Genomic DNA, 27,523 nt, shown 5'->3' on the forward strand with positions numbered 1-27,523 from the left:
TTCCCTTGTCACATTAAGCGCAGGCTGTCAAGCAGAAATGTTCGTAATGTTTGACGAAAATTCTGTCGCGGTGTCCAGGAATAGTTTGCCGATGTGTCGTTGCCATCCGCATTATCGGCTGTCGGTGTAATTGGACTTTCCCTTCACGGGCGACTCAACTTTTTGTGGGTTAACAAATAGTGCATCACGTTTATTTATTAGTATTTCGTTTTTTTCCCTACAGTTCTTAGGTTTGATGTTTTAAAAGCTTACTACGCATTCCAACTCGAGGATCGTGGCAATAAATGTAATTGGATTCAATTAGAGCTTGCTCAGCGCAATATTTTATTATATGTTCTGTCGTTTCAGGCCATAATTATATCCTGCAGAAGCTGTTTTGTAGTATACGTGATAAAAATTTGGTGCCCAGGATTAATTTTATTTCATTTACGGTGTACTCGGCGCCGCCTCAACTGTGGGAGTTGAGACATAACCACCCCCTTCCGCTGCTAGCAAAGCACTGCTGTGCTTCATCTCGATTCTCGCCCGCCCGTCTCCCGACGCCCACCCTTTTCCTCTTGTGTCCGGAGACTCAACTGAGGCATGCGCCAACGCTGCCTTTCTACCCGTTGACTACATCTCCGAGTTTTAAATCAAGTTATATGTGTTAAGTTATGTGCTACTTAGCTGTCGAAATTCCTTCCTAAGGATAGTCATTCACTTCATCATGTTATGCAGTTGTGTAATGCAGTTATTATAAGCAGTGTTAAGATATATTCCTATGCATTCGTGTAGGTATATATTTGTTGATAGACTAGTTCTGTGAACCATGCAATGCGGAATTAATTGGATTGTTAGTGCATTAAATTACTGTTCAAATCAAAGTCTTATTAGAAACGCAAGCATCGGTGGTTCAGTGGTAGAATTCTCGCCTGCCACGCGGGAGGCCCGGGTTCAATTCCCGGCCGATGCAAATGTTTTATTGGAACAACAGTCATATATAAAGAAATTCTATGCTGGCAATGGCTAATTAAACTGAAAGAGAAGTGGAAGAAAAGTAACTTATAATTGGTACACTGTGCACAAATTCTTCTTTTGGTGTTCAGCTTCTTGCACTCGGTCATCATTTTATTTCTTTAATGTTGAGTACTTCTCCAGGCAATTGCGTTAATTCCTTCATTATTTAATTAAAACAAATGCCATCTGCTATTCCTTAAGGTAAATTGCGTTACTTTCTCGAGCAATGCAATTTTTGAGAATTAGTCGAGATGCATGTGGTTCAACTAGTACTGTAATTTCATGACCGAGAATCAATTTTTAGTTCTATACTGGAATCATTCGAAAGTTAATCATAACTGCTTGTTCGCGTCCTTCTACTAAACTACTAAAGATAAGAAATTCGTGAAAACTGGATTGTAAATTGAAAACTCATGATGGTACTCCTCGGTAGTATAGTGGTGAGTATCCCCGCCTGTCACGCGGGAGACCGGGGTTCGATTCCCCGCCGGGGAGAACTTGTTTTGTGTTTAATCGGGTACTGATGGACTAAAACGTAATTTTCACCGCAAACTTATTCAGCCTTTCGATCCTATTCTTTCACACCGATAACATGCAGTTTTTTCAAGTTTGAATTGTTGAAAACAATCTAGTGAATGACAAATCGTAGGAGGAAGGGGAATGCCTCGAGCATCAAGCGTTTATCCATGGGCGGAAAAAGTAGCGTGCTGTAGAAACGAAGCAGAAATAATGATCAGCAAGAGGAGCGAAACAATTGCCCTAAACTTCGCAGCCTTCCACACGAGCGAAGCGAGAATAGAAGTGTCTGGAAACTAATTTGCACCTCTGAGAACCGCTGTCAGGAACCTGTGAAAGACTCTTGGGACCGATGTTTCAGAGAATGCAAGCTTATGAAACTTGCGGCCGGCGCTACAAAATTTCAAATGCTACCAAAATTCTAGAAATGGATAGGTAGCAGATCATAGATGTATCAAGTGGGTACCATGAACAACTGGAACTGGAATTTTGGCATTTTTTTCCAACCTATAGACTTTAGATCGGAAAAATATTGTGCTATCATTATGATTTTTTTTCTACTTCCCATTCATTTGGCAATTCACTAGGTCAAACTGGCATTACGGAGCGCAAATTTGACTACTATGTGATCATTCCTAAGTAAAGAATCAACCTAAATCGTCTAATTTCCTTAGTGTCACTCTTCAATCCCGTTCCGTAATTTCTTCAGCCTACAGGAGAGTAGTCAACAAACTGAGTTTGTAAGGATAAGAATTGAACGACATTATTAAAGTCAAATATATTGAAGCCCTATCCCTAAAACAGCTGTGTACATTTAGATAACGCAATCAAGATCGATGGAAATGACTGGGAAAGCAAATTACTTTTTGGTTCGATACTCGACCCACGTATTAATTTCAGGTTAGATGGTGATCAACGGAAACAAATCCATTTACAATAAGTTGGGCAAAATACTTAGTTACACTTGGTCGTCCACGATGATTTTTAGGACAATGACGCTAGCTAATTGTTGGCACCGCTTTTGCGCTTCTTCTTGGAGTTCATGACAGCAGGGGCCTGGTCTTCCTTTTCAATTTCTGTTGAAAAAAAAAAACTTGAAGGTAGTGTCACAATCCAGCAAGTAAACCCGACATATATAACATTTAGAACACACGTTGCCACTACGTAGTCACTGCAGTAAATAGCGGTTCCTCAGAGATATGTGCACAGAGGTGGAAAATGCACTGTATTGTGTTCCATTTGTTCATTAGATAACAAAGATGATTATACTGTAAAAGTTACGAACGAGTTTTGGTTCAATTCAGTCAACATAACATATCGTTCATTTTTGTAATCAGCGACGTAATTAGGTGGCAATTAGGTTCAATTGAACCATTTACCGCGAATCCACCATCTTTTATAAAGAAGTAGAAGAAATAAAGGATTTCACAAAACTAATGCATGTAAGGCAGTCACCTTTGATTGCGTACTCGGTTCAGAGTCTTCACACAATTTAATTAAGTTACCTGGTTCGGACGACACGAGTTTGAAGGACTCCCGCGACCTCTTGAGCCCGACCCTCAAGCTGCTGCCGCCGACGCTCATTGCCGAAGAGCGGCGCCGAGACGTTGACGGCTTCCTTAGTTCGTCCGCACTCGACTGAACCGGACTCCAGTGACGCAGGTTCCGTAATTTGGTACCCTTTGCCGGTACTGCTCATCAAATAAAATATTGCGCAGAAAATCAATATCAGTAATTTAGCGAATGATACACGTTTCTTGCAAGTAAATGAATAAAAGAGTAACGAATTTTGTTCGGAATTTAAAAGGAGCGTTTTACCTTCTTCTGAGGGCTCTTCTTCATTAGGAATAATATCTTCGATGGGGATATCGTCCACTCCTAATTCTTCAGGATGCTCCTCGATGCTTTCATCCTCCTCTTCTGAGTCAGACGAAGGTTTCTTAGGTATGGAGATGATGCTGCTGTTTGCAGACAGTTCAGATGACCACTTCGAACGCCTGCGCTGTCTAACAGGTATCGGATTCTCGTCTTCACTTGTGTCTGTAAAAAAAACATTTCATATCAATAGTTGAGAAATGTGGTACACTAAAGTCGTCCTTACATCATTTGGATGACACTTAAGTAGACGCGGCTCTCAAGTTTTGCCGAGATCAAGAGCTGGAATAAATGCTACTAGCGGCTGTCTTCAGAAATGAGTACCCAAGTCAGTTAGTTTTATAAAGTAACTTGGAAGAATTATTCAAGACAGTGATCTATTATTGATAACACCGAATCACCCGTGCTGTGCAGTGTCATAGCGATGATGCCGCGCCCGAAAGGCGCTTCTCTGCTCGTTCTGCGGCTCGAACTGCTCCGGCGTCGCCCTCGAACTTTCTCCTCAATTCCCTGCGACATTTCAATTTCAAATTACCTCTTCCGTTGGTTTACCTTGAAATTTTAAAACGTAGAACCTCAATAAATGTTGCCAATTATTAATCAAAATAAGGCATATGAATAGCTAACAACACACTTGACTGGAATATTTTTGATGCGCAAAATATTCGCACAGATAAACTCACCGTTTCAATTTCATAATCATTTCCCAGACTCAGCATCTTGATAGGTTTCATAGATGAATTCTCCACAGAAAGATCAACATTTTTCGACACTGAAGCTCCGGTGTCTGATGTCATTTTCTGCGTAGACTGTGTAGTTTTAGCAGCAAGTGAAAATACAGTTGCTAGTTTCTCATCTTCAGGTATAGGCTGCAAATCTGGCACTGCCATGGAACGCCTACTTTTCCTTTGACTTTTGATCAGAGTTTTAGAGGGCGTAGCCGTTGCTGTTTCATCTTGAATATTCTCAGCGATCTCTTCAGCTATAACTTGAAGAGGATCAGGGATAGTAGCGCTGACTCGGCGGCTCCTACGTACAGGAGTGGATGGCGTTGCAGCAGGACTTGCGATTGGCGTTCCACTATCAATACTTTTTCTTCGTCCTCTGCGTCCGTTTAGTGGAGTATTGATTGCTTCATCCACATCGGAAGAAGGTTGGTCACTAAAGATACTCGTTATAGATTTATCTGCGTCATCCGAGATGGTGGAATGCGATTTCTTAAGAATTCTCTTAACCGGTGTCTTTTTCTCTGATACCTCGGGTACACTTTCAAGCACAGGCGTTCCAAACTTGGAGGGAGTAACCGAACGTCGTGAACTTCGGCGCAAAGGTGTAGCTGGAGAGAGTAGATCAGTCACGCCATCGATACTAGAGCGTCTACCTCGACGTGCCGGAGACTTGCGAACTGCAAGCTCCGAGTCTTCATCCAACGAGCCCACAATTTTATCGATTATTTTTGAGTCGACTGCAGAGCTATCTGCCTTTTTAATTTCACCGTCAGATTTCTTTTCTTCTGACCCATCACTTGTGTGGAGAGCCGAGGCATCAGATGTAGTTATACAGGGAATTGAGCAATCGACTTCAACAATATTTTCCTCGCCGTCTGTGTTTTTGAAAATAGGTTCCAAATCGGTCTTATCATAGGATGACAAGTCGAGCATTGGAGGCACGGTTGTTTTCAACCCTTGCATTCGGTTCCCATCTTTGGCAATGAGAGGAGACTCAGCACCATACCGACGACTGGGGCTGCGAAGACTAACCGAGTCGGTAAAACCACTCGGAGGATCCAGAATAAGAGAAGCGTCTGCGTCACTACGACGCCTTCGTCTTAGTGGCGTTGCATAAGAGGTATTGATAATGTTCGAAGGATTGATGCCTACCAGCATCTTTTCGACTTTACGAGGCGTTCTGATAGAGGCTTCAGATGGTTCCACTTTCGAGAGTGACTCGGATGTATTTTCGACTGCGCGATCATCAGACGTCAAAAGAGGAACAGATGTGTGATTTTGTTCTTTAAGTAATGCGTTGTCTGAAGATTCAAGAGAATGAGCATCCTTTATATGTTCATATTCGTCCTTACTATTTTCACTGACCTGAACTACCGTGTCCGAGCTCGATTCCTTGTCATGCAAAGGCTGTTCAACCGAGACAATTGTATCATTTGATTTTTTCTTCAAGATTTCTCGGATTGGTTCCGCTGAATCAGTATCATCTGAACTTTCATCAGAACTGGAAAGATGGAGAGCATTTATGACCTCTTTAGATCCTTCTTGGACTTTAGTAACGGGAAACGGTTGCGTCTCAGGAAGAAGATTTACTTTGCAGGAGATCGGAGACTGGCTCCGTGTTAGTGGAATCTCAGTAAAATGTAAGTGCGACTCGTCGGCCACACCTCTGCGAGTAGAGTTTTCTTTCTTACTTGCTGTTGAGCTAGATAGACCTTCAGAATCATGGATCGATGCAGGAGAAAGTACGATTTGTTCTGGGGCTGCATTATTATTTTGAGACATGATTACATCGTGAGCGTCCTTGTCTTCCACGTTAGGTTCGTCATCATTCGAATCATTTTCATCATCAGAAAAATGTAATGATTGTATCGTCTCGCGTTCAACAACAGACGTAAACTGTCTTGTCTCATTAGAAAATTTAGCAGTTTTGGAAGGCGGCTTCTCCACTACTTCCTGGCCTTCAGACTCCGAAGAACTTGATCTTCTGCGACGCTTGGAGCTTACGAGAACTTCATTCACGCTCCGAGTTGTTGATTCTACTACAGAAAAGGCGCCGGTAGAAGTGGTTGCATTTTCTAGCAGGCAGGACTCAACTTCTTCTGCAGTAATTTCATTGAGTGAGAGCACATGCGATGAGGTAGAAATTTTATGAGAAGATGAAGAAAAATTCGTGTTTTTACCTTCAATTTGAAACCTTGTCGCATCTTGGCTACTTTGTTCTTCCACCAGAAAGCGACAGGAATTGTGTGTCGCACTTGACAAAATGGGAACGGTGTCACAAGGTTCGTTTAGCCACTGATTAACGCTACTCACTTCCTCAGCACATGTGTCAACAATTTCGTCACCGATGGTGGTATCATCTAATTCTTTTCGCGGGGCTCTCAATTCCACAGGTTCATTGCCTCGCGTTTCTTCTTCTTGATAGCCTGATGTCACAAACGGTTCACAACTTTTTTGCGCTATCAATTTTTCGTTGTCATTTTGTTCGCAATTGAAGTCGGTCTGTGTATTATCCTTTACTTCATATTCTGCTCGGTGCTGATCAACGTTTCCATGTTTCAACACATCGGTTTCTTGTTCATGACAGCCAGCTTGTGATTCATCTTGTTCTTCACTTTCAAAACTGAAGAAATGTTCATTTATGCCGCTCAAAACCGAATCTTCGTCCTCATCGACTGGACATTTGTCTAGCTCCTCCTTTCTTTTGGAGTCCAATTCTACCTGAGATCTGAAAGCAAGAAAATCCTGATTAGGCGAGGTATATATGTTGTAATTTCTGTTGCTTAACTAATTAAAACTAGAATTATAAAGAAAATATTTATTATCCAAAGCCTGTGCTGACTCAGGAGATCAATATTAGCAGCTAAAGTTCTATCGATGCCAATAATCATGAAATGTTTACAAAAGAAGACAGGGCTTAACCTGTTGACTGTTTCGTCTGCTGACACGCGTTGCAGCACTCCAGTAAACGAGGGCGGCATTTCAGTAGGCAGCGACTGGTCTCCAATGAGTTCCCAAGACTCCTGCTCTTCATAAAGAGCTGTTGTCTTGTCCATGGATGCGCGTTTGTTGATGTAAGGCTCCAGCTGAACATCTAAGTCACTAATGTCATCAGAGTCTTCACCATTTTTCTCCAAGTCAGAAGCAATTTTGGTTAAGCCTGTCACATCGTCACGGGTTGGTGCCTCACTGCTGGTCTCTTGTGGAGGTGGCGAAGGCAACGCAAACCTTAATTGCTTTGGTGTGAGGCACGACGAGTCCGATGCTTCCCCGTCTTCTTCTAGCAATACTGCTCATTTGGAACCCCCTTCATCAGTAGGTAGTTGTCATTTTTTATTATTAAAGGATGTGAGACTGATAAACAAGAATTATAAATTTCGTCAACAGTCTTTGCTTCTAGAATTAGAATGCGGCACTAAATATAAAAATAAATCAGGTTATAAAAGGCAACTTCAATCAATTTACAGCAAATAAAAATTTATCGAAGAGATTATCATTTCATTGGACTAAAAATAAGGCATTAAACCTTTGCTATGAACAACGGGCCGGGTAGAGGATCGAGGAGGTGGAGGTACAGACAAGTCTCCACTCGAGCTGCATGGACTCATAGGGCGTTTCAACAAAGAGCGGACCTGCAACAAATTACTATAATAAAATATTTGGTATAAAAAACACATAACGACCACGAGTTTGATTGTATTCGTAGTAATGCCCCGAAAGAACAAAAGATGTATATAAAGTTCTTGCAGCTATGAATTATTGAAAATTCAATAGTTCATCTTGGCAAATATTATTGAAAATGTAATAGTTCATCCTGGAAAATAGTAGAACGTGAACATGAATCAGACCTTGAGGATAGACTGCGGGGTGGAGGCGGCGGTGCTGCCATTTACTGATGGCGCTCGGCTGAGAAATGAGGGACGTGCCCGTCGAGGCGCTGGCGGGGTGCTCAAGAGCCCGGTGATGTGGGCCGAAACATTCGCAAGAATTGATCCCCTGCGAGACGTGAATAGAATGGAGATTCCTTCACATAATTGATGAAATTGATAATCTTGCCGATAAAAATCGGCCCAGGCAAAAATTCAACACTGGTCAATGGTTTTTATTAATTCAAAGATAAATTGCAATGTTTTAACATTATGCAAAAGATTTCATCAATACAAAACTTATGGGGAGGAGCGGTGAAATTAATTTTAAAAATATGATTTATTTAACAAATGAAAGCAAAACCACTCCAAACCATTATAGTCGTACAATATACCTGGTCGAGGCTGAAGCCGTCGAGTCTGCAGCTCGGCTCTTTTCCAGCACACGGCTCGGAAACAGCAAAGAACACTCACTGTGACGAAGAATGGAAGTGTTATATTTTAAAAATAATATATAACATTCAAACACTATAGTAACATTTTTGAGGAATCACATGCAAATTTTTAATTCAGTCGTTATCAGGAAAACAAGATATGTGATCCAGCACAAATACTGCATACCTTTTCGAGAGATCATTCACGGTGCGTTTTTCCTGACGCTGTAGCCGCGATCTGTCAAAACAGGAAACCACATTCAACACTCGATTGTTGAATAATACATCAAAACCATAGGCAGAATAGGAGATGAACCAACGAATTGGTGTTTTAAATCAGAAAAATTAATATTGTGTCAATCCCCAAAGAAGAGTCTAAAGAGTCCGAATACAGACGCTTCTGCATCAGGATGTTAAAAAAGTTCGATGTGAAAGAGTAAAACAACTTTTGTTACCAAGCTATAGGAAATATCAGAAAATGCGGCACCTTGAGCAAATACACTTAATGAATGAGACTTAAGAGAATAATGAAATGTTCAGGCTATGATGCAAACCTGAATGGAGTGAAAGGCTCAGTGGGTAACTTGTCCTGGGCAAAAGCGAGACGGTCGCGGAAGCTCTTTGCCTTCGTGACGGGACTGAGAGCTGCTTGACGTAGGCAAGCTGACAAGGGCTGTTTGGCGCTGTACTCGTACCGATTATGATGCTCCTGAGGGAGTAATTTATTTTAGAAACCAGTTCAAATGCATTTGCACACAAACGCATGATTTGAGTGTCGGTAATTCTGACTCAAGTTATGTTATACTGTATGGAACATAGTTTGCGGGCGAATTAATTAACAACTTGAGTTATGGAAGTTAGAGGGAATGTGTATTAAATGGAACTGCAAATCTGCAATGGAAGGATACAGGAATGTAGGTCAAAACGCTGTAAAACTTGTACAAGACGCGATTGTTCTCAAGACCGTGAAACAGAGGGTTTGTTTACATTTTTGGAACGCCTGGCGGTATCGAAAGTGCTTATTCTTTGTGGAACTTGAAACTGTCGTGGCGTCCCTTACTGGGCTTAAGTGTGCGCGATGTCTGCCTATATAAGGACAATTGAGACCTTCCACCTCTTTGGTGATGTTCAACATGACTTCCGGTGCGAGATAGCTAAATAGCTGAAGCGCTAGTAAACATGTGGCCACTAAACTAACACCTCCGCAGACGTTGGTGACGGGTCCGTAGTCTGACGGATCGAGAAATAACGGCCCCGCGAGACTTCGAGTCACTCATACCACTACGACTCAGATATGACCTCGTCAAAAATCCATGACTAACGGCCATGATTTCACCACATTTGTACGGTCATCATTGCAACGGCTGTGACTTAGCCGTGAGACGACGCGAGAGACAAGACGTCCAACGATCATAACGCCGGCAAGACTTAATTTTTGAGCACTGAGCAAACAATTATCATCGGTACTGTTATCAACACAACGCGGTCACAGTTGTCGTCAGTAGCTGTACGGTCACGATCTCCAACAGCAGAAGCACGACAATAAGCTTGGAGAAACATCATCGACGATGGAGACTACGCCACGATTCAGAAGTATGGTCGTTATAAAACAACCTACGGCCAGACTGACCGTAAGACATCAATATCAGCGAGACACGACGGCTATGGAGAGATAACGACCGCGGACAGCGGGAATGCGCGTCTGCGATACGGTAGTTTACGACAGTGCCCTATTCAATGAAACTGCAACAGGTCAACATTTCTGGCAAAAATAGGGAGATTTTAGATATGTAAACTGATCGATTCTCAACTTTGATTGGGTAGAGATTACCCCTTTTCCTGTACTAGAGATTTTTGTCAGCGCATGATGTAAACTTAAATTTACTAGTTTAATATTCAACGCACCAGTGTTTCATTGTAACCTTCTCTCTGTACGATTTTAGCCGTAACCTATTTCATGTGAGAACTTATAAAAGCAAATACACCTAGTAAAGCCCAAGACGCAACGGACGCAATCCTGACTAAATTAAAGCAATTGCCGATCAATAATAAAATTATAACAATGAAACAAATCTTGAAGCGTTTAAATTTCTATAACCTAATCATGCGGACTAGATGGCGAATAAAGTTTAACTCTGAGATTCAAGGTATATATCTAGTAACGTAAAATTAAAATTATTTACCTTCATTGCAGTTGGGACTATGTTGGGCTGCAGATGAGCCGAGTAACAATGTAACAACGCTGTACGAGCGGCCTGCTTCTGCTTGTCTTCAGCCAGACCAATTGAGCCAGCATCATTGTATCTATACCCATTTAGAGACATACCATGACAATTAAAGAGATACTAGCTGTTCATACATGTAAAAAAAATATCGAATAAAATTTTGGCACTAAATGTCAAAAGTAGAAAGAAATTATTATTCAACGTTGTTCTAAACCAGTTTCGATATTTCAGTCAAATTAGAGCAATAACTCACCTGAAGTTTCTTAGGCAGGCTACTGTGAGGATGTGCTTGGCCAGGGGCTGCTCTGAGTCGCGGAGGAAGTCCAAAAAAGCATTTTCCTCGGCAGCCGAAAGAGGCAGCTGTAGTAACTCGTGCAGGAGTCCATAGAATTCGCAACCTGTTGATTAAATTTTGAAAAAAAAATAATAAACTGAGAAAGCGGCGCTTCCTATAGAGATCACTGCACCAAGTGGCGCACTCCTCAGCACTGGTCATTGCTTTGTATCCACGACACGGTATTGAATATCGGCAAGACTATCGATGCATTGTGAGCAATCGATTTACGTAAGGGATTACGTAGATTTCTGTATTTCGCAGCAACTGCTAAAATTACCATTACCATGTCATATTTATGGAACTTGATTTTACGCAAAGAGGGAAAAAGGCAAATGGGAAATTGGACGTGGGGTCGGGGGTTGGGTGTGTAAGGGGATGCTTACTGGTAAACAACTATCATTAAATTCTACATGCGCGATTCACTGCTAACTTTTAAGGTAAGATTTTCTAGAGTTGCGAATCGATTCAACTAATTTTCACAAATAAGCTAGGAAATTGGAAGCAACTGCTGGCAAATGAAGCGAAGATTCTTTATACAGAAAGATTATCTTTTAGGCTATTGATACCCGACTACAGTAGAGTAGGAATCAAAGAGAACAACAAACAAATAAGTAATGGAAATAAAGCACTAATAATAAGATATTAAGTAACCTTGCAAGAGATGGAGCAGTAGCTTCAAATGGTTAGCAACTGTAGCGTGGTTACGCTGGTAGTGGAACGCTTCTCTAACACGTCCATTGGCGAGCAGCACGGACAATTGAAGTTGTACGTCTTCCAGCTCCTGATGTGGTGGCTTGCGGCCTTCATAGTATCGTAGCGCCAGGTAGGCTTCATTCTGAATACCAATGTAATACATAATTATGCTCAGATTCATCAAGATCCTACACACACCCATAGAATTTTATACTTTAAGGAATAAGGAACCAACTCGAATTATTTAGCATGGCCTCAACTTTGGTTCACAGTATTCAACGTAGAGCACTTGTAATCCGTAATTACAATGATTGAGTAATCAATATATTAACACATAACAATTTACTCTAGACCAAAGCAGTTCTTTGTGTCATAAGTTCTGAGGTACCAGCAGCAGTAACAAACAAGAACCTGGCATAGCAGAGCCCGTATAATACGTCGGTGCTGGGCAGTCGTGATGTCAGTGCGCACCACCAGAGGGTCTAAGAAGAGGTCCACAGCGCTCTGCAATATGCACTTAGTGTTTAAACAAAGACCAACAAATTTTCGCGCATCAACTCGAATTATCATTTAGCCTTTTTCGAAATAACGTTTAAATTTTACAGATGGCGTGTATTGATAGCGGATGATGCATGATCTTACGACTGGAGATTCTGGAGATAACGATTCTTACCGATTACGCGGGAGCAAATGTAAAAAAATATAACTCAGTACTCACTGCAGTGAGTGACAGAGAGCGCATTTTCTCGTCGAAGAAAACGTGAAGTCACGGGCGGACAGACGGACGGACATGGCGAGCAATATAGTGCATTTTTTTCCATAAATGAGAAAATGTGCTAAAAAGCAACCATTTTATTTGTATGCTACGACTTTGTTATTTCGATGTTAAAGTAATTCTATTGTGTTGCAAAATATGCACAAACCTGAAATGTTTCATATGCTCTCTAGCAGCTACGGAAAGATACGGCGGTGGGACCAGGACATATAGTTAAATTCCAAGCATTTTCCTCACCTGGAAGTCTTTCTGATCAAGAAGCCAAAATGCCTGCGTGAGTTTGATGATAGACGGAGATAACTTGGCGCTTGCTGGAAATTTGATTAGCTGCTCTACAGCACTTGAAAATCTGGAGACACCATGTCAGCAATTGTTATTAAATAAAGTAAATTATGACGTCAGCACGCACGAAATGTTAGTCAGCAATAAAGATGTCAAATTTTTTTAAATCGAGAGCATGTGATATCTATGATAAATTAATGATAACATAAATCTTTCAACATTTGAATAAGGGATTCAAGGACTTGGATTCCCAATCCAAATGGGTCACGCGTTTTAAGAGAGTTAAAAATGTACATTTTCAAGAAGTCAAGCAACTGTGTATGCAAACCCACCCGTCTGACAGAATGCTGGAGAGGTCAAGGAATAGATACTGGACAATCCTGTGCTTGAGTGAGAGATCAACGTCAGCGAGGAGATATAAATCAAGCAGGGCCTGCAGTGACTGGGGTGGGTAAACAGGGCATCCTTCCCCCCATTCGTTCATGTTCTTCACCCCGAGTTCTTCGATGAGAAGATCAATCATGAGGAGGTCAGTTCCTTCCAGGTTGGGGCTGAGCTCACGAATTTCTTGCCGCCTGAAATCAAATATAAATTTTAAATGTTTAGAAATGATAATTGCAATTAATCATCAACTATGGAAACAAGAGGGTGCCTATAAATTCATTCCTTCAAGAATACTCAACAAGTTCTCATACCATTAGTCTCTTTAAATCGCAAGTTCACCAAAAATTTAAAAGCAGATAAAATTGCAACTAAAATCACATCTTCAATGATAATAATGATGGAGCTCGCAACCAAAACGTTTTTCTTGAAAGCAAAGTAGACTTACATGGCGTTTTCTTTGCTTTTGCATTCGTAGAAATCTAACTACAATACTAATAGACCAACCTGTTCTGGTAAATTTGTGCCAGGTTTAAAGCAGGATAAGGCACAGCTGAGGAGTCCTCCATGGCCAGACTAGGGTCAACCTCAGGCAGGAGCTGACAGTGCTGGAACCATAGAGTCACTGTGAGGTGTTGATGCAGCAGCGTCACCACAGTTGAATATGCTGATACCTCACCACGGCCACCGCCTGCAAAAACACAAAATCATGTTTGAATAAACTTCAAAGTGTGAAACATTCTCAATACTTCCTTGTGATGAAGATCAAATAAATTGAGGAGCTTGGTATATATATAAAAGTATATAATTTTAGATTGTTCTTACAATAAATGAAAACGCAGGTTTAAAATTCATTTTATCTTGATCAAAAATGTAAAATTGGACTCCATTCCATCTGGGGTGATGAATTATTAATCAACGGAATTAAGCATTTAATATTACCACGATAATAATTCTATAAAACTTTTGAAAATGAAGAAGCCAGCTAACTAATGTAAGCCTCACTACAATTTAGAAGCTTCAACTGTAATACAGAAGTTCATAATTCATAGAACAAGAGGAATAAATTGTAATATGGGGATTGCAGACCTGCATGCTTGGTGGTGATGGGCGTGTGCTGGGCGCAGAGGGCGAGCAAGGTGCGGAGTGAGCCCAGCACGTTGAGGTTGTGGTGCAGTCGCTGCAGCTGCTCAGGCGTTAGCTGAGCATCACCACAACTAAACAGACGCAGCACTGAAAAATAAATTACATGTTGAACAGAAACTAAGACAACAATATAACCATGGCACATATCAACCATGACACACATCAACAGAGTAATGCAAATTTCACTGTGAGTATTAAAGATATGTAAAAACCTGCAGTGCAACAGTTAGTTAAAATGATAACATGTTTGAATGCATTTGCTTTGAAGGAGCAAAATTATAAAAAAACAGGGCAATGGAAAAGGAGCAAAGACTCCTCCAAGCAGACACTCTTACTGTTTATAAAAAATCACTATTTGGTTGAATATGCAAAAAAATATTTGTCAGAGAACTCACATAGGGCATCCGTATCAGCTTTTGTATCGGTAACTTTGCTCCAGGCCCAGTGCAAGAAGGAAGGAAGAGTGCAGCCCATGCCAGCAAACCTTCCCTCACTGAACTCCGACACACACTCGCTCAGCACAGACAGCAGGTGTTGGGACAGACAGGTGTCCAGCACGATCTCCCTCTCACTTTTCTGAAGAAGCAAGCATATCAGATAAGAAATATCGATGCAATGATCAACAATTATGTTACGATTTATGGCCTCAACAACCTCACTCGTCAGTAGCCAATAGAAACAATTTTATTTGCAATGCTGATACTACTACAAAACTAACCGAAGATTCTGATGCACTGCAAGAATAAGAAAAATTAGTCAAAACACTTGTGTGTAAAATAGCCCATTCTGAACCTTTGAGTCCAGTCTTGGGGACAAGAAGTCGTGTTCACCGCTGAGACCAGCAAAGGAGCACCTGGCGACGGCATCTTGAGGACACATAAGCACAGCAGCGGGGCCCTGAGCCAGCAACCAGCGCAGACAAGCTCGCTGGGAACTGCGGCACTGATACCACGCACAACCACTGCTGCTCAGCACTCCAACGCCTGCCAGGATATCATTGTTGAAGACTAATTTATCCGCATGTACATATTTAGACACGATAGTAAATATAATATTTTTTTGTATATAATAATGCAGCACCCATCAAATTACCGTTTGAGTATCTTAAACCCACCGAAGACAATATCTCTTTGAATACTGACAAAATGCGTTCGTGTAATAGAAACGGGACCGTGACGACGCGAAGAACTTCTTTGATAATACTTTTAGATCCCTACACAAAATACAAAATCAAACAATTATGAATCACATAAAACTTGACCCACCATACGAAAGTGAAGCGGGGTACCAATCTCGCTCAGATGAGCCAGAAGGCGCCATGTGCCTGACGATGTTGCTCGTAGTGAGGGGCGCGGCAGCGAGCACTCGCTCGTTTGTCCCGCACGGCACTCGGTCCAGGCGATGGAAGCTCATGTACGGACACATCTTGCCGGTCGTCAGACGAGCAGAGCCTGGCATTTGGGCCTATAAAAACACCAGTCCAATTAGTTCCAAGGCAAATGAGAAGATTGAAGCCATGTTTATACCATTATATCGTTATATCATTATATTTATAACAAATTTGATTACGCTAAAACTGTGTCCCAATTAAACATGACCAAAGAATCGGGGTTGTAGCACAAATAAAAACTTATAACAATAGAGTTAAAAACCGGCCTATTAGTATTAATTCCAGAGCAAAATTAATTTAGATTTCATTTCAATATAAATTGCTTTTTTTCCAATTGATATATTGATATTACTCAACACTTACTTGGTACCATTGATTAATATCAAAAAGAGCAACATAATGCTGAATGGATGAGCGACCGCGCTCGTTGCTAGTCCGGCTGTACCAGCCAAACAAGCACAGGCTCAGGTCACTCACAAGACTGCTGCTACCTGGAATTAAATAGAGTTTCGCGTGCAAATCTGTTCAGTTCCACCAACTAAGTTCCTGAGCCTATTCGTCAAAATAAATATTAATAAAACGATAGCTAAAAGAAAGATATCAATGTCTTTCCATCTTCTACACCTAACAAGATTTTTCTTGCATTAAACGTACTTATAATTTGCACAGTTAAGAATATATACCTCATAAGCTTAAATTAAAAACATTGGAATATATACCTCATAAGCTCAAATTAAAAGCATTGGAATATATACCTCATAAGCTTAAATTAAAAGCATTGGAATATATACCTCATAAGCTCAAATTAAAAGCATTGGAATATATACCTCATAAGCTTAAATTAAAAGCATCTAAGCACAGTTACCTTCCTCATCAGTAGCGCTGAGGAGGAGAGAGGGGGGGCAGTTGGCTAGAGGGGGAGGTGTGGAGGGAGGCGTGGGTCGAGTGATAGTGTGGCACGTGAACAGCACCGTGGCCCCGCCGCCCTCCGGACTGCCCCAACAGCTGGGGCTGCCGTCCGCTTCAAACTCAAACCTACAAATTCAAGCTTTGAATCACACTATAAAATCCCTTAGTACGATGAAGCCAGTATACCAAAAAAGGCACGAACTTCCAAAAAATATAGAACGTTAATTAAAGTTCTTTACTATAACTATTATTACTTAGAGAATGTAAATGAATAAACGAGAATTTAAACAAAGAAAACAAGATTTGATAGATGATTTAATATAATCACAAATATACCTATACAACAGCACACATCTATATGAAAACTTGAAAGGAATAAAACACAAATTCACTGTCAGCTTTCTGATGCATTGATCATAAAAAAATGAAAGGAAATAAAGTCTCTGAATGAGAAATCGGGTCATTCAAGGAAAATAAGGGAGTCTTACCTCGGAGATATAGAAGACAGTCCTTGGTAGCTCAGGCCATGCCCTTCGATCCACTCGCGCTTCTCATAGGTCATCGAGTACAGGGTGCACACGGCACCGCCATCCCCGCTCTCTGCAACATGTAATCTTGTTTTTAAAAAGAAATAAAAAAGCGGTTCTTACAGGAGCCGTGTATACATATCTTGCACATCATTTCTTCAAGAAAGTAACTTCTGACTAGGTATTTATAGGTATTTATTTAATTTTATAGTTTTGATAGAAAATTACTGTACAAATTAAATAACATCATGAAAAAACGCCAAGACAGAGCCACAATATACGTGACCAGAGAACAAGAAGGTGAGATAAACGCATTTACCTGATGACTGGAAATCTGAAGGGGCATTGCTGCGGCAAAGCCATAAGTATACACAGTTGCGTGGGTCATTCTCAGGTTCTTGGTAGGCAAACGATATTACACCAGGAACACCTTCTTCATATGGGCTCGTGCAACTGCAAGAAATAAAAAATTATCAGATGCAATTTTGAGATAGAAATGAAAAAATTACACCCACTGCAGCTAGCTTTTCCAACATTTTTACAGTTACAATTGAGTAAAGTAGAAATATAGAGACCAGTAGCACATCGACTTGAGGACCGGCAAAGATTTCTTCAAAATATTCTCACATTCATAATAATGCACCATGATAATTTTAATACTAAAAATCAGGGTTGGCAATGATTAAATCAAAATGATTAAATCATGTGATTAAATCATGTGATTAAATCACTTGATTTTTTTATAAAAAAATCATGATTTTTTTTTATTTTTTCGATTTATTTGATTTTTTCACATATTTAAAAATGTTGAGTGGCAGTCTTTAATTTATATTGAGGTATTGTTATTCATGGTTTAGTATAAATGTACTATGAATGACAAATTGGTATATAAACTTGTTGCCTTTAGTGGGTATTAGGTTCCAATAAATGGAATTTTTTTTGGTACAGAGGCATCAAGAGTGCAATACATTGTACGTAGCTAGCGCTTAGCTATTTCTTATAAGGCTATAAGTAGTTTAACTATTTGACTATTTGTTATATATTGATTACAATATACAATTTAAATGTATTAGCTAGCTTATACTGGGTGGGACAGAACTGATTTAACAGTTTTGAGGCGAAATAAGAGTAATGGAGGTACATAAAGAAGAAAGTTTATTTTCCTCATGATTAGCATAACATACCATTTAAAATACATGTTTTGAAAACAATATCAGGAAGATGGGGTTTGTTAGCTGCATCACACTGTTGGAGTTGTTCTCGAAAGTTTCTTACAGCACGTTCACACATATGGCGAGGTATGGCCATAACCTCTGCTGCAATAATCTGTTCCCTTAGCTGTGGTAGAGTTGAGGGCGACTTCTGAACACCCTTTCTTTTAGATGTCCCCAAAGAAAGAAATCGCAAATGCTCAAATCAGGTGACCTTGCAGGCCACTGTAAATCACCCCTCAGACACCAGACCTCCGGGAAACACGCGTTTCAAAACATTGAGTGACATTCGAGCTGTGTGAGCTGTAGCCCCATCCTGCTGGAACCACACATCTCCCAATGCTTCATTTTCAACAATGTTTTCCATCATGGGCTGCAATAAATTTTGCAACATTGCAGCATAGCGATCGGAATTCATTGTCATGGTTACTCCCTCCTCCGAGAACAACTCCGTGTTGCAGCTAACAGCCCCCATCTTCAAGATATTGTTTTCAAAACATAAGTATTCTAAATGGTATGTTATGCTAATTGCTAACCTCTAGGAAAATAAATTTTCTTCTTTATGTACCTCCATTGCTCTTTTATTTTACCTCAAAACTGCTCAATCGGTTCTGCCCCACCCTGTATATTGAGAGGTTGAGATTGTATTGACCTTTTAGGCAATTAGAAAGATTTTTCACCCTAATACGAGTATTCTATTTAAAATATTTAATTTCAATCTTTAAATATGTGAATTTAAAACTCGAAACAAAACAATTACAATTACAACACTATATATAAAATAATTGAATGCAGTGAATGGATATAAAATATTTGAATTCTACACATATTTATTTCAAACAGTGTTAGCTTTTCTCACAACTTAAGTCTCGTTTCAAGTCATATGAGGTTTGTTTGGTTATCGTTCAGTTTATATTCAGTATTGGTTTATTGGTCTGAATTAAATGGGAACAGTGCAGTCAGTCACTCAGTCACTACTCTTTGGTGTGTATAGAGGGGAGAGTCTGGTAGATTTAGAGGACATAAAACTAGTAGATCTATTGATAGTGCTGTGCACTGTGCTATCAGCTACCTATCTGTTATGTGACTTTTCAATGTTTAGGAGATCTGCATTCCTGAAGTGTTTTTGTATATTGAAGCCAGTTAAATGGTCAATATTTAGCTCATTACCTTGCTCCATACAAACTTTACAAAGCTAATGAATAGACTTACCAATAATTGTTTACCCAAAAATCCCTAAGTGGTAAACTCCACCTTGGCCTGTTGGCCATTATTGAAGGCAATAAGTGCCCTTTTTAGCCATCCATTATGATCCATATACTGTTATTGTTAGTAGGCTAATTGCAACATAAAAAATAATTCTTCAAAAAGACAAAAAAGTTGAAAAAATCAAAAAAATCAAATAAATCAAAAAAATCACGAAAAAATAAAAAAAAATCATCAATTTTTGATTTTTTTTATTTAAAAAAAAAAATCAAAAAAATCGCCAACCCTGCTAAAAATGTCACAGACAACCCTTAACACATGCAACAGGGGTCTCACTCGATAGCCATGCTGCGAATATTGTAGAGCTGGAAGGCACCAAAATTGTAGCCAACAGCAAGAGAAGCAATCTGCGGGATGTAGAGCAATGAGGTGACCGCGACGGCCTCCACTGGGAGCTGACACAGAACTGCATCATTTGGACCCAAGAGCGAGAATCTGCTGCTACTGACACTACCTTCTGTGGTGAGGGGAAACAGAACAAATATCAGACATTTCCATTGCCAGAAAAGAAATTCTAAATATATTATAAGGAGAGAAGAAAAAATGATTATAGATGGGATGTGAATTATGGAGATTTCCCCACTTTGTTTTCCAAGTTACTCAAAATATAACAGCAGATATCATAGAACAAGGCTGCCTTCTTTCCTGTATAGTAAAACTAGATACTTTTTTTGCATATATACATAGAGCCTAGATTGACAGTAACTTTTAGATAACAGGCCTCCAAGTACAATAACACTGACGATAGTTATATTAATGTATGCAAGGACAACTGACTGAAACTGTCATAAAGCCTGACCCAATATTGTGGTGGAAAAGTGCAATCTTTCTCTGAGAGCTGAGAGGCGGTGCTGGAGCACCGATGTAGATGAGCAGGAAGTAAGTGGAAGACTGACCAGGCTGGCAGGATTCACTTCATCAGACTTGCCTATTTCAGCTGAACAATATAAAAAACCAAGCTATGGTTAATTTGACGCAACAAATAAATAAATAAATTAAATTATAAGAAGAACAATGAAATAAAATGTGAACATATACAGAACTTTATGTCACACAATTTTTATTCTAGGGTTGCAGAGCATAAGGACAGGAATTGTAGGACTGGGCAGTTACTATCGCGCCCTCCTCATTCAACTGTGCGTGTTCATGATATCCCCTATATCTGATAGTGACAAGATGTTAGCTTTCCCTTCCGGTACTTTATATCTTCGCTGTTTAGAATCCTTCTGCATTTTTAAACAGAGGCCAGTTAGAATTCAGCAATTAGCTCCCATTCACTTGAGAGTGTGAATGAATAGGTTTTGTCTTTTTTCTTGTATTTTGTCTTTTGTTTCTAAATTTAGGTTTTAATTGTAGTTCCTTGAATTTCAATTATACCAACTTGTGATTTTATCTGCATTCTAGAATCTTGATGATGGAGATGAACTGATGATGGAGCTGGACTCTGAAATGTTTTCCATAAAGATACTATGAACTTTTGTGAAATTTTCTTAGCTTATTAATTTCTTGTTAATTTGCGATTCAGGCAAACAAGTGAGATTAGTACTTGTATAGGTACATAACTTATGATAATTTAAGCAACTAACCTGATACATCAAGAGCTAGATCAAGTAAATGTAAAGATGGCTGATTAGTTGCAATGACTACAAGTGGACTGCAGTGCCGCAAACTTGGGTGCAATGTACATGCATCAACCCACGCTGTACCACCAGTGATAGGGCACACTTGAACCACCTGAAACATAAATGGGCTTAATTAGTACACAAACATTATTTCCAGAAAATACTACTACATAAAATTAATAGTAATCCACCAAAATAGAATAAATCACAAGATTGAGAGTAATTCTACTGTCATTAAAGATAGACATAACCTTCACCATGCAAATGACACAAAAAATCCTTGATCAAAATTTGAGCAAGAACAAACCTCAAACTAGAATTATAGCTCACCGCATTGGGAAACAAAAAAGCCCGGACAATTTTTGAGGAATTGAGAGACAGAACAGCAGCCAGACCTCTGGGTGATGCTTCTGGTCCTCTGTCCACACCACACACAATGTGAGAGATGACTCCAGGTGCCTGACCAACCCCACAAACACTCAAGACCTGTTGACATGGCAAATACTTTACAACAATTATAAGATCCTTTTGTCCTAGACCAGGGGTCTCCAAACTCTGGCCCATGGGCCACATCCAGCCTGCCACATAATTTTATCCAGCCTGCTAGATGAAATCGTGAAATGAATACATAATTATTGTATGAATGGCTTCGCAGAATTATTCAAAGCTGGGGCCTGCTGACTGGTGGCATTCAGTTGATAAATATGGGAAATGTGGCCCACACATTAAAAAGTTTTGGAGACCCCTGTAATAGACAATAGTGATGACTGAAAAGTTATCAAATTTGGACATGCAAATAAAGAAAAGGATACATACAAATATGCTTCAAAGTAAGGATTTAATTCCAAACCGAAAGGAATACAAGTGCAGCAGAAATTTTAAAAGTTGAAAAAGACAGGAAAATGCTCAGAATTATGAATTTTTAGCAAAAATAATGTTGTCTGGACAATATGGGAATGCAAAAGGAATAGGAATAAAGTGGAATTTCCAGAGACATTACATAACCCATTTTATCACAGGTGTAAGCAGCACAGAGCTTGCAAGCAATTTTGACTAGTGGAAGAAAAAACATTCAGCATTAATCAGCATGATCAACACAGCCCAAAAATTGTTGATCAAACCAAGAATTGATAGTAGTTGAGTCATATCTTGAAACACAAAATCTTGACTCACAAAATAAAGCCACCAAATACCTTTTGAAAAAAATTTGTAGTATCCCTGGGCAAATATGGTTCAGCTGGATTATGTATATGTTTTATCATTGTTTGAGAAAAAATAAACACACCTTAGCTTCCATGCTTCTTAAAATGGCCCCAAAAGTCCATGCTGCAACTCGTGTCCCATTAGACGAGTTGAGCACCTCTACTGTAGGGCCAAATGCTCTCCATACCAGCTGACTTCCACTGCTCAAATAGCCTCCCAAGACACTGGGCTGCAGGGAGTATGTGGGTGGACATGCCTCTGATATTATGTTTGGGATTGCTGGTAAAGAAGTATGATGACTTGCTTCAGCTGACAAAACCAGACTCAGTTCCTCAGCCATAATTTCTGAAAAAATTAGATTTTTTTTTACACATCAGGAAAATAATTAGGGAGTAGAAATAAAAACGAATAAGAAAGCATTAACCCTTTCCTGACTGATGGGACTTTGCAGATCCAAGCCACTAGGTACAAATAGCATTGACAATGGTAAATTTATCAAAGATCAAAGAATTAAGTACTGAAATTATGATCAACATAGGTACAAAATAACATCAATAGAATACTAGAAAAAAGAGATTTAATTCACACACATTAGAGCCAAAGAATGATTTCAGAAACAATCTTACAGCTGTAACAAATCCAGTAGTTAGAAGATTGATATTAACTTAAAATCATTTTGGCTTCATCAAGCACTTTTGTTAACAATAATGTATTTCAGTAGATATGAAATCTCGCAGCTCTAATGCATGTATTTTTGTTAGATTGAAAAATCACGGTTTGTGACGTTGCAAACCTGTCACTGTCAGTTCATAAAACTTTCAACTTCCACAATGATGGCACAATCCGCATTACCAGTACTTCAATGTTCCCGACAGAATATCCTGCAAATTGTAAGAACAACAAGTCAATGCAAAACATTTGCTTGAAGATCACATAGCTGTAGGTCACGTCAGAGTGGTCAGACTGCATTATCATGTGTTCAGTTGACACTTAAGTGAAACCAAATGTTAGTTTTGCCATTTGTCTGTTTAAGGGTAAAATTAGAGATTTGGGGTAACACGTGCAAAGACTTTGCAAATACGCTCACGGCTTGTTAATGGCTTTTCATGGCCGGAATATGGAATTCACGGCTCAAAGAAATGGAATCAGGGCTGGCAAATCCATAAAACCACATCTCAAAAAATTCAGTTGTGACTTGCAAAGTAGACATATTCCATGCCTGCTATGACCAATACAAATAATCACTTCATGAGTGATTTCTAAAATTTTCAAACAAAAATGCATGTCATTAAAAAAATTTCAAGTAATTATGCAAAGATTATAGGAATGGATAAATGGTCCATCTACACATTTGGCTTCTATCCATTTTTCCAGTTTGTCTGAGACAGCAGCATTATGTCCTATTCCTGAACTTAATGTAGGTAGTAGTCTGCAACAGAAAGAAGTCAACTATTTTCTTTCTTAATTCATTATAGGAAAATTTTTACAGTAAATTGCTTTCCTGGACATGGAGAATTAATATTTTATTTCATTTTTTGGACAACTTATTGTTATTAATTAATAAGTTTTTGGATTTCTTGTTTTTATATTGGATTAATAGTTTGATTTTCAATAGTAGTATTCGCTATATTTTAATATGTACAACCATTGAACTTCAAATGACTTTTCCATCTGCCTGAAAATCTGAGATCCTATTTCTGGTATTAATTGTATAGGTTTAAATGAATCAATTTTGCCATGATGACATTCTATTGTAATACTTATAGATTATATTTATAGCCAATTGATATTTGCATCCCATCACAGAGCATGCATTGATATATTATCATTTCTTAACCTAGCTAAAGAATTGGGCAGAAGCCACCCATAAATCAGAGTCAGCCCATCTCTCCTATTTCTTCAGTGAAACATAAGAAATAGGCTATGGCCTATTTTTGCCTGTAATTTTTGAAAATAAGCTATTACATAATTGTTTCTAGGTACCAGCAATTTCAGGAAACTTCTACCAAACATTCCAAATAAGCTTCTGAATTGTGAATTTTATCCCAGTAAACTTTAACAGAGATAAATTTTCAACATATTAAATTTTCAACAACTTAAAAATTTTCTTGTAAATTTATGAAATACGTAGTACTCTTACTTCTAGTTTCACCAGTCACAACTTAACCTACACTAGGCAGTCTAGCTCTAGGCTACACATCACATATGAATTATAGCCTACCTAGTACCTAGTAGGCTGGTAGCAGTAGCCAGTAGTAGGCTAGTCTCTTTCAACTTTTATTTAGTTTCAAGTTTTTAACTTATGCAATTGTAATATCATAGCTAATCAAACATAAAACACTTATGTTATAACTTATTTTAAAACTACAAATTAGGAGTCAACACTGAACTTGAGTGATGTGTAAAATGTACACATTACAGACTTAGGTCAGCACTCACCACTCGGCACTCAGTACTCTGTACCATGGTGCAATTCTATAGGTTATTCAAAAGAACCCGGTCTTATGTCATTTTGAACCGATCGACACTTCTTTACGGACCGAGGACCGATCATGTAACACAACCTTACCCGGCAAAAGCTTTCTTGCTTCTGAAGAAAGGGGCGGTTCGTCAGCTGAGCTGACACTGGCCGTGGGCGGGATTTGAAGCGCTGACGCAATACGACTCACCACGTATCGGATGTTGCCACACAAAGTGACGGAATATAGGGATTTGGTAGGTTTCCATTCTAAAGGCTTTTTAATAAATATGGCAACATTTTGTGACGTTTCATCGTTGCTGACGCGTAGTGAAGTGTTTTGAGACAATTGAGAGTCATGTTAAGGCAACAGAACTTACGTAACGCATACGGTTTTTTTTTTATAGTTTTTCATTTCTCGATGCGTCCTTAAAGTGTCGGAATATACCGCGTTTACCCTATTGAATTGTTCGAATTCTAAACAAAGGTGGCACGCCCGTATTCAGATGCCAGCGCTAGCAGCGGCCATCAAATGAACTACTTTATTGTTAGTATCTTCACTAATAATTTATTAATATCGTATTCTGCTTAGGCACAGTCTCTCAAAATGTTCCAGAAAAACTTTTCTATTACCAATTATTTACATTTATTTGTTTGTGGTGCAGCAAAATATTGCTTTTTTTTTGTCTCCACGTGTTCTTGTGTGTGACGTCACCGTGGGACGACATACGTCACCGTTTGTGACGTATGTAAACAGTAAACATATGGCTAGCGTGAAGATGGGAATCCAGTTTGGCATTGAAATGGATGGTTATTTGTGAATAATATTTTCGATTGTGATATTATAACATATTTCTGATTGTGAAATAATTTTGATTGTGATATTGACACTTGACAGATATTCAACATTTGAATATCGAAGTTCTAACATCATGAATTACAAGGTAAGAGTGTAAGGACTTAGCAAAGCTAGAATCATGGCTGAGGCTTAACCATAGTGGCAAACCAGAGATTTTTTAGAATCAGTTCATTTTTAATTTCCTCATTTACTCAAGATTTAAACCAATTTCTTATGTATGATAATGCTTGTATCCATGATACTTTGCTGGTCTACTTATAGGACTCAAAAATGAACTTGAGGCAGAGTCTAAAAAACTCTCTGCTTTGCCACTATGGGCTTAACCAATGTCATTGTAATTTTTTACGTCATTGTAATTAATTACTTACGTCACCAACGTAAGTAACTAAGGAATTTCCTAGTTCAAATATTTATTGATTTATTACTATCAATTTCGAAACTCCACATATTTCTAAAGGGAGTTGTGATGAGACCATGGGGATGGGGTTGAACTGTTGAGTTAAGACCATTACAACTTGCAAGAGGGGCCCAAGGGCCAACAGCATGGGGCCTTGCAAAGGGTTAAGACCGCCGCACGACGGCGGACCAATAAGTACTCACAATAATTCCCTGCCACCATGCTCTGTACTCACTCTGTCACTCACTACTCAGTAGAGACAGACAAACAGTAGGCCTAGTCAGTACTCAGTACTCAGTGGAGTACCTAGTGACTAGTGACTAGTCTAGTGTTCTAGTCCTAGTACCTAAATAGAATATTATTATCTCTCAGCATCTCTCCTACTTCAGAGAAATTCAATATTCTAACCGAATAATTTCGTAAATAGGTACGATGCCAGAACTTGAAGGTGGGCTAATAAATTATACAAGCACATATGAAATAGTGAAGTGTAAAGGACAATAATTCAGCCTTTTAGGACACAAATACTGGTTTTAGGTTGACACAAATACTGATTAAAACTAGTTAAACCCTTACCCAAACTCCAGAATGTAACCGGTATTTTCAGAAAAAAAGAAAACTTAGGGTACTTTGCGAATAAAATTTGAGTAAAATACAGACTTTTCAAAATTGACTAGTACCCATAATTTCAACCAGCGGAAATATACCGCCGAGCGGCACGTCGCTAACGTAGTTCTGAGGCAAGATGTTATTTGCGTACCTGAAAGGCAAGTTATTAAAAACTTACAAACACACTTGGGATTAACAATTCTGTTTAATGTTGGGGATGTTAATTTTTGTGTTGTCTTGACATGTAATATGTGCAAACATTTATAAACAGAAAATTAAATCTTAAATTAGAATTCTAAATGAGAATATGAAATTGTTAAGTTTTGATAAAAACTTTTATGATTTTCATGTATTACAAGCGTAAAAATACATAGGATAGTACTAAAAAGTCTCAAATATTTCATTTGATGCAAATGGTTTCTTCTTAAAAAAATTAATTGGAAGAAAAGTCAATGTACTAGTCATTAAATTATTAGTTAGCCATGAAATGGACCCTTTTGGGTCCATTTTGAAAATTCATTTTTCATGTCGAAAACGTTCATGTCGTTTTGAAAATTCATTTATCAAAACGACATGAACGGTCGTTTTGCGAGATTCATCATAAATTCGGGTACTAATCAAGGCAGGATAATAAAAAAAACGATGTGAATGTTGGAGCATGTATTTTGTTTCAGTAGGATGAAGGTAGAATTTGATGGCTGAAAAATCCCTAATGAAACAAATGCGACTGAAAATCTTCTAAAGTTCAAATCATTTACAGTTGAACTGAAGATAGTTCATGCCAGTTTAACTGATCCCAGATGCTAAAATTTCTTTAG

The 27,523-nt window shown here is 39.0% G+C and overlaps 1 protein-coding gene and 2 non-coding genes across 3 annotated transcripts; 2 read left to right on the forward strand and 1 right to left on the reverse strand.

Moving 5' to 3' along the window:
• Positions 1-881: 881 nt before the first annotated feature.
• On the forward strand, positions 882-952 carry Trnag-gcc. Its single transcript has one exon. It is a non-coding gene; the product is annotated as a tRNA-Gly (tRNA).
• A 467-nt stretch (positions 953-1,419) lies between these two features.
• On the forward strand, positions 1,420-1,491 carry Trnad-guc. The gene has a single exon. It is a non-coding gene; the product is annotated as a tRNA-Asp (tRNA).
• A 784-nt stretch (positions 1,492-2,275) lies between these two features.
• Positions 2,276-26,830, reverse strand: LOC108681163 (protein ELYS). The gene is made up of 32 exons (XM_018170164.2): positions 26,673-26,830; positions 22,465-22,727; positions 21,510-21,665; positions 21,144-21,291; positions 20,357-20,494; positions 19,834-20,014; positions 17,400-17,533; positions 17,042-17,153; positions 16,510-16,679; positions 16,008-16,135; positions 15,520-15,718; positions 15,047-15,237; positions 14,650-14,830; positions 14,198-14,341; positions 13,616-13,799; positions 13,060-13,302; positions 12,683-12,794; positions 12,082-12,174; positions 11,629-11,812; positions 10,894-11,038; positions 10,599-10,719; positions 8,970-9,124; positions 8,603-8,653; positions 8,377-8,454; positions 7,964-8,111; positions 7,642-7,747; positions 7,038-7,404; positions 4,071-6,843; positions 3,789-3,897; positions 3,331-3,552; positions 3,018-3,203; positions 2,276-2,588 (listed from the first exon to the last, which is right to left on the reverse strand). The coding sequence occupies exons 2-32, from the start codon at positions 22,720-22,722 to the stop codon at positions 2,515-2,517; spliced, it is 7,491 nt and encodes a 2,496-aa protein (XP_018025653.1). The 5' UTR covers positions 22,723-22,727; positions 26,673-26,830; the 3' UTR covers positions 2,276-2,514.
• Positions 26,831-27,523: the final 693 nt, after the last annotated feature.

The sequence above is a fragment of the Hyalella azteca genome, unplaced genomic scaffold (assembly GCF_000764305.2).
Source record: "Hyalella azteca isolate HAZT.00-mixed unplaced genomic scaffold, Hazt_2.0.2 contig5366, whole genome shotgun sequence".
NCBI classification, from domain to species: domain Eukaryota; kingdom Metazoa; phylum Arthropoda; class Malacostraca; order Amphipoda; family Hyalellidae; genus Hyalella; species Hyalella azteca.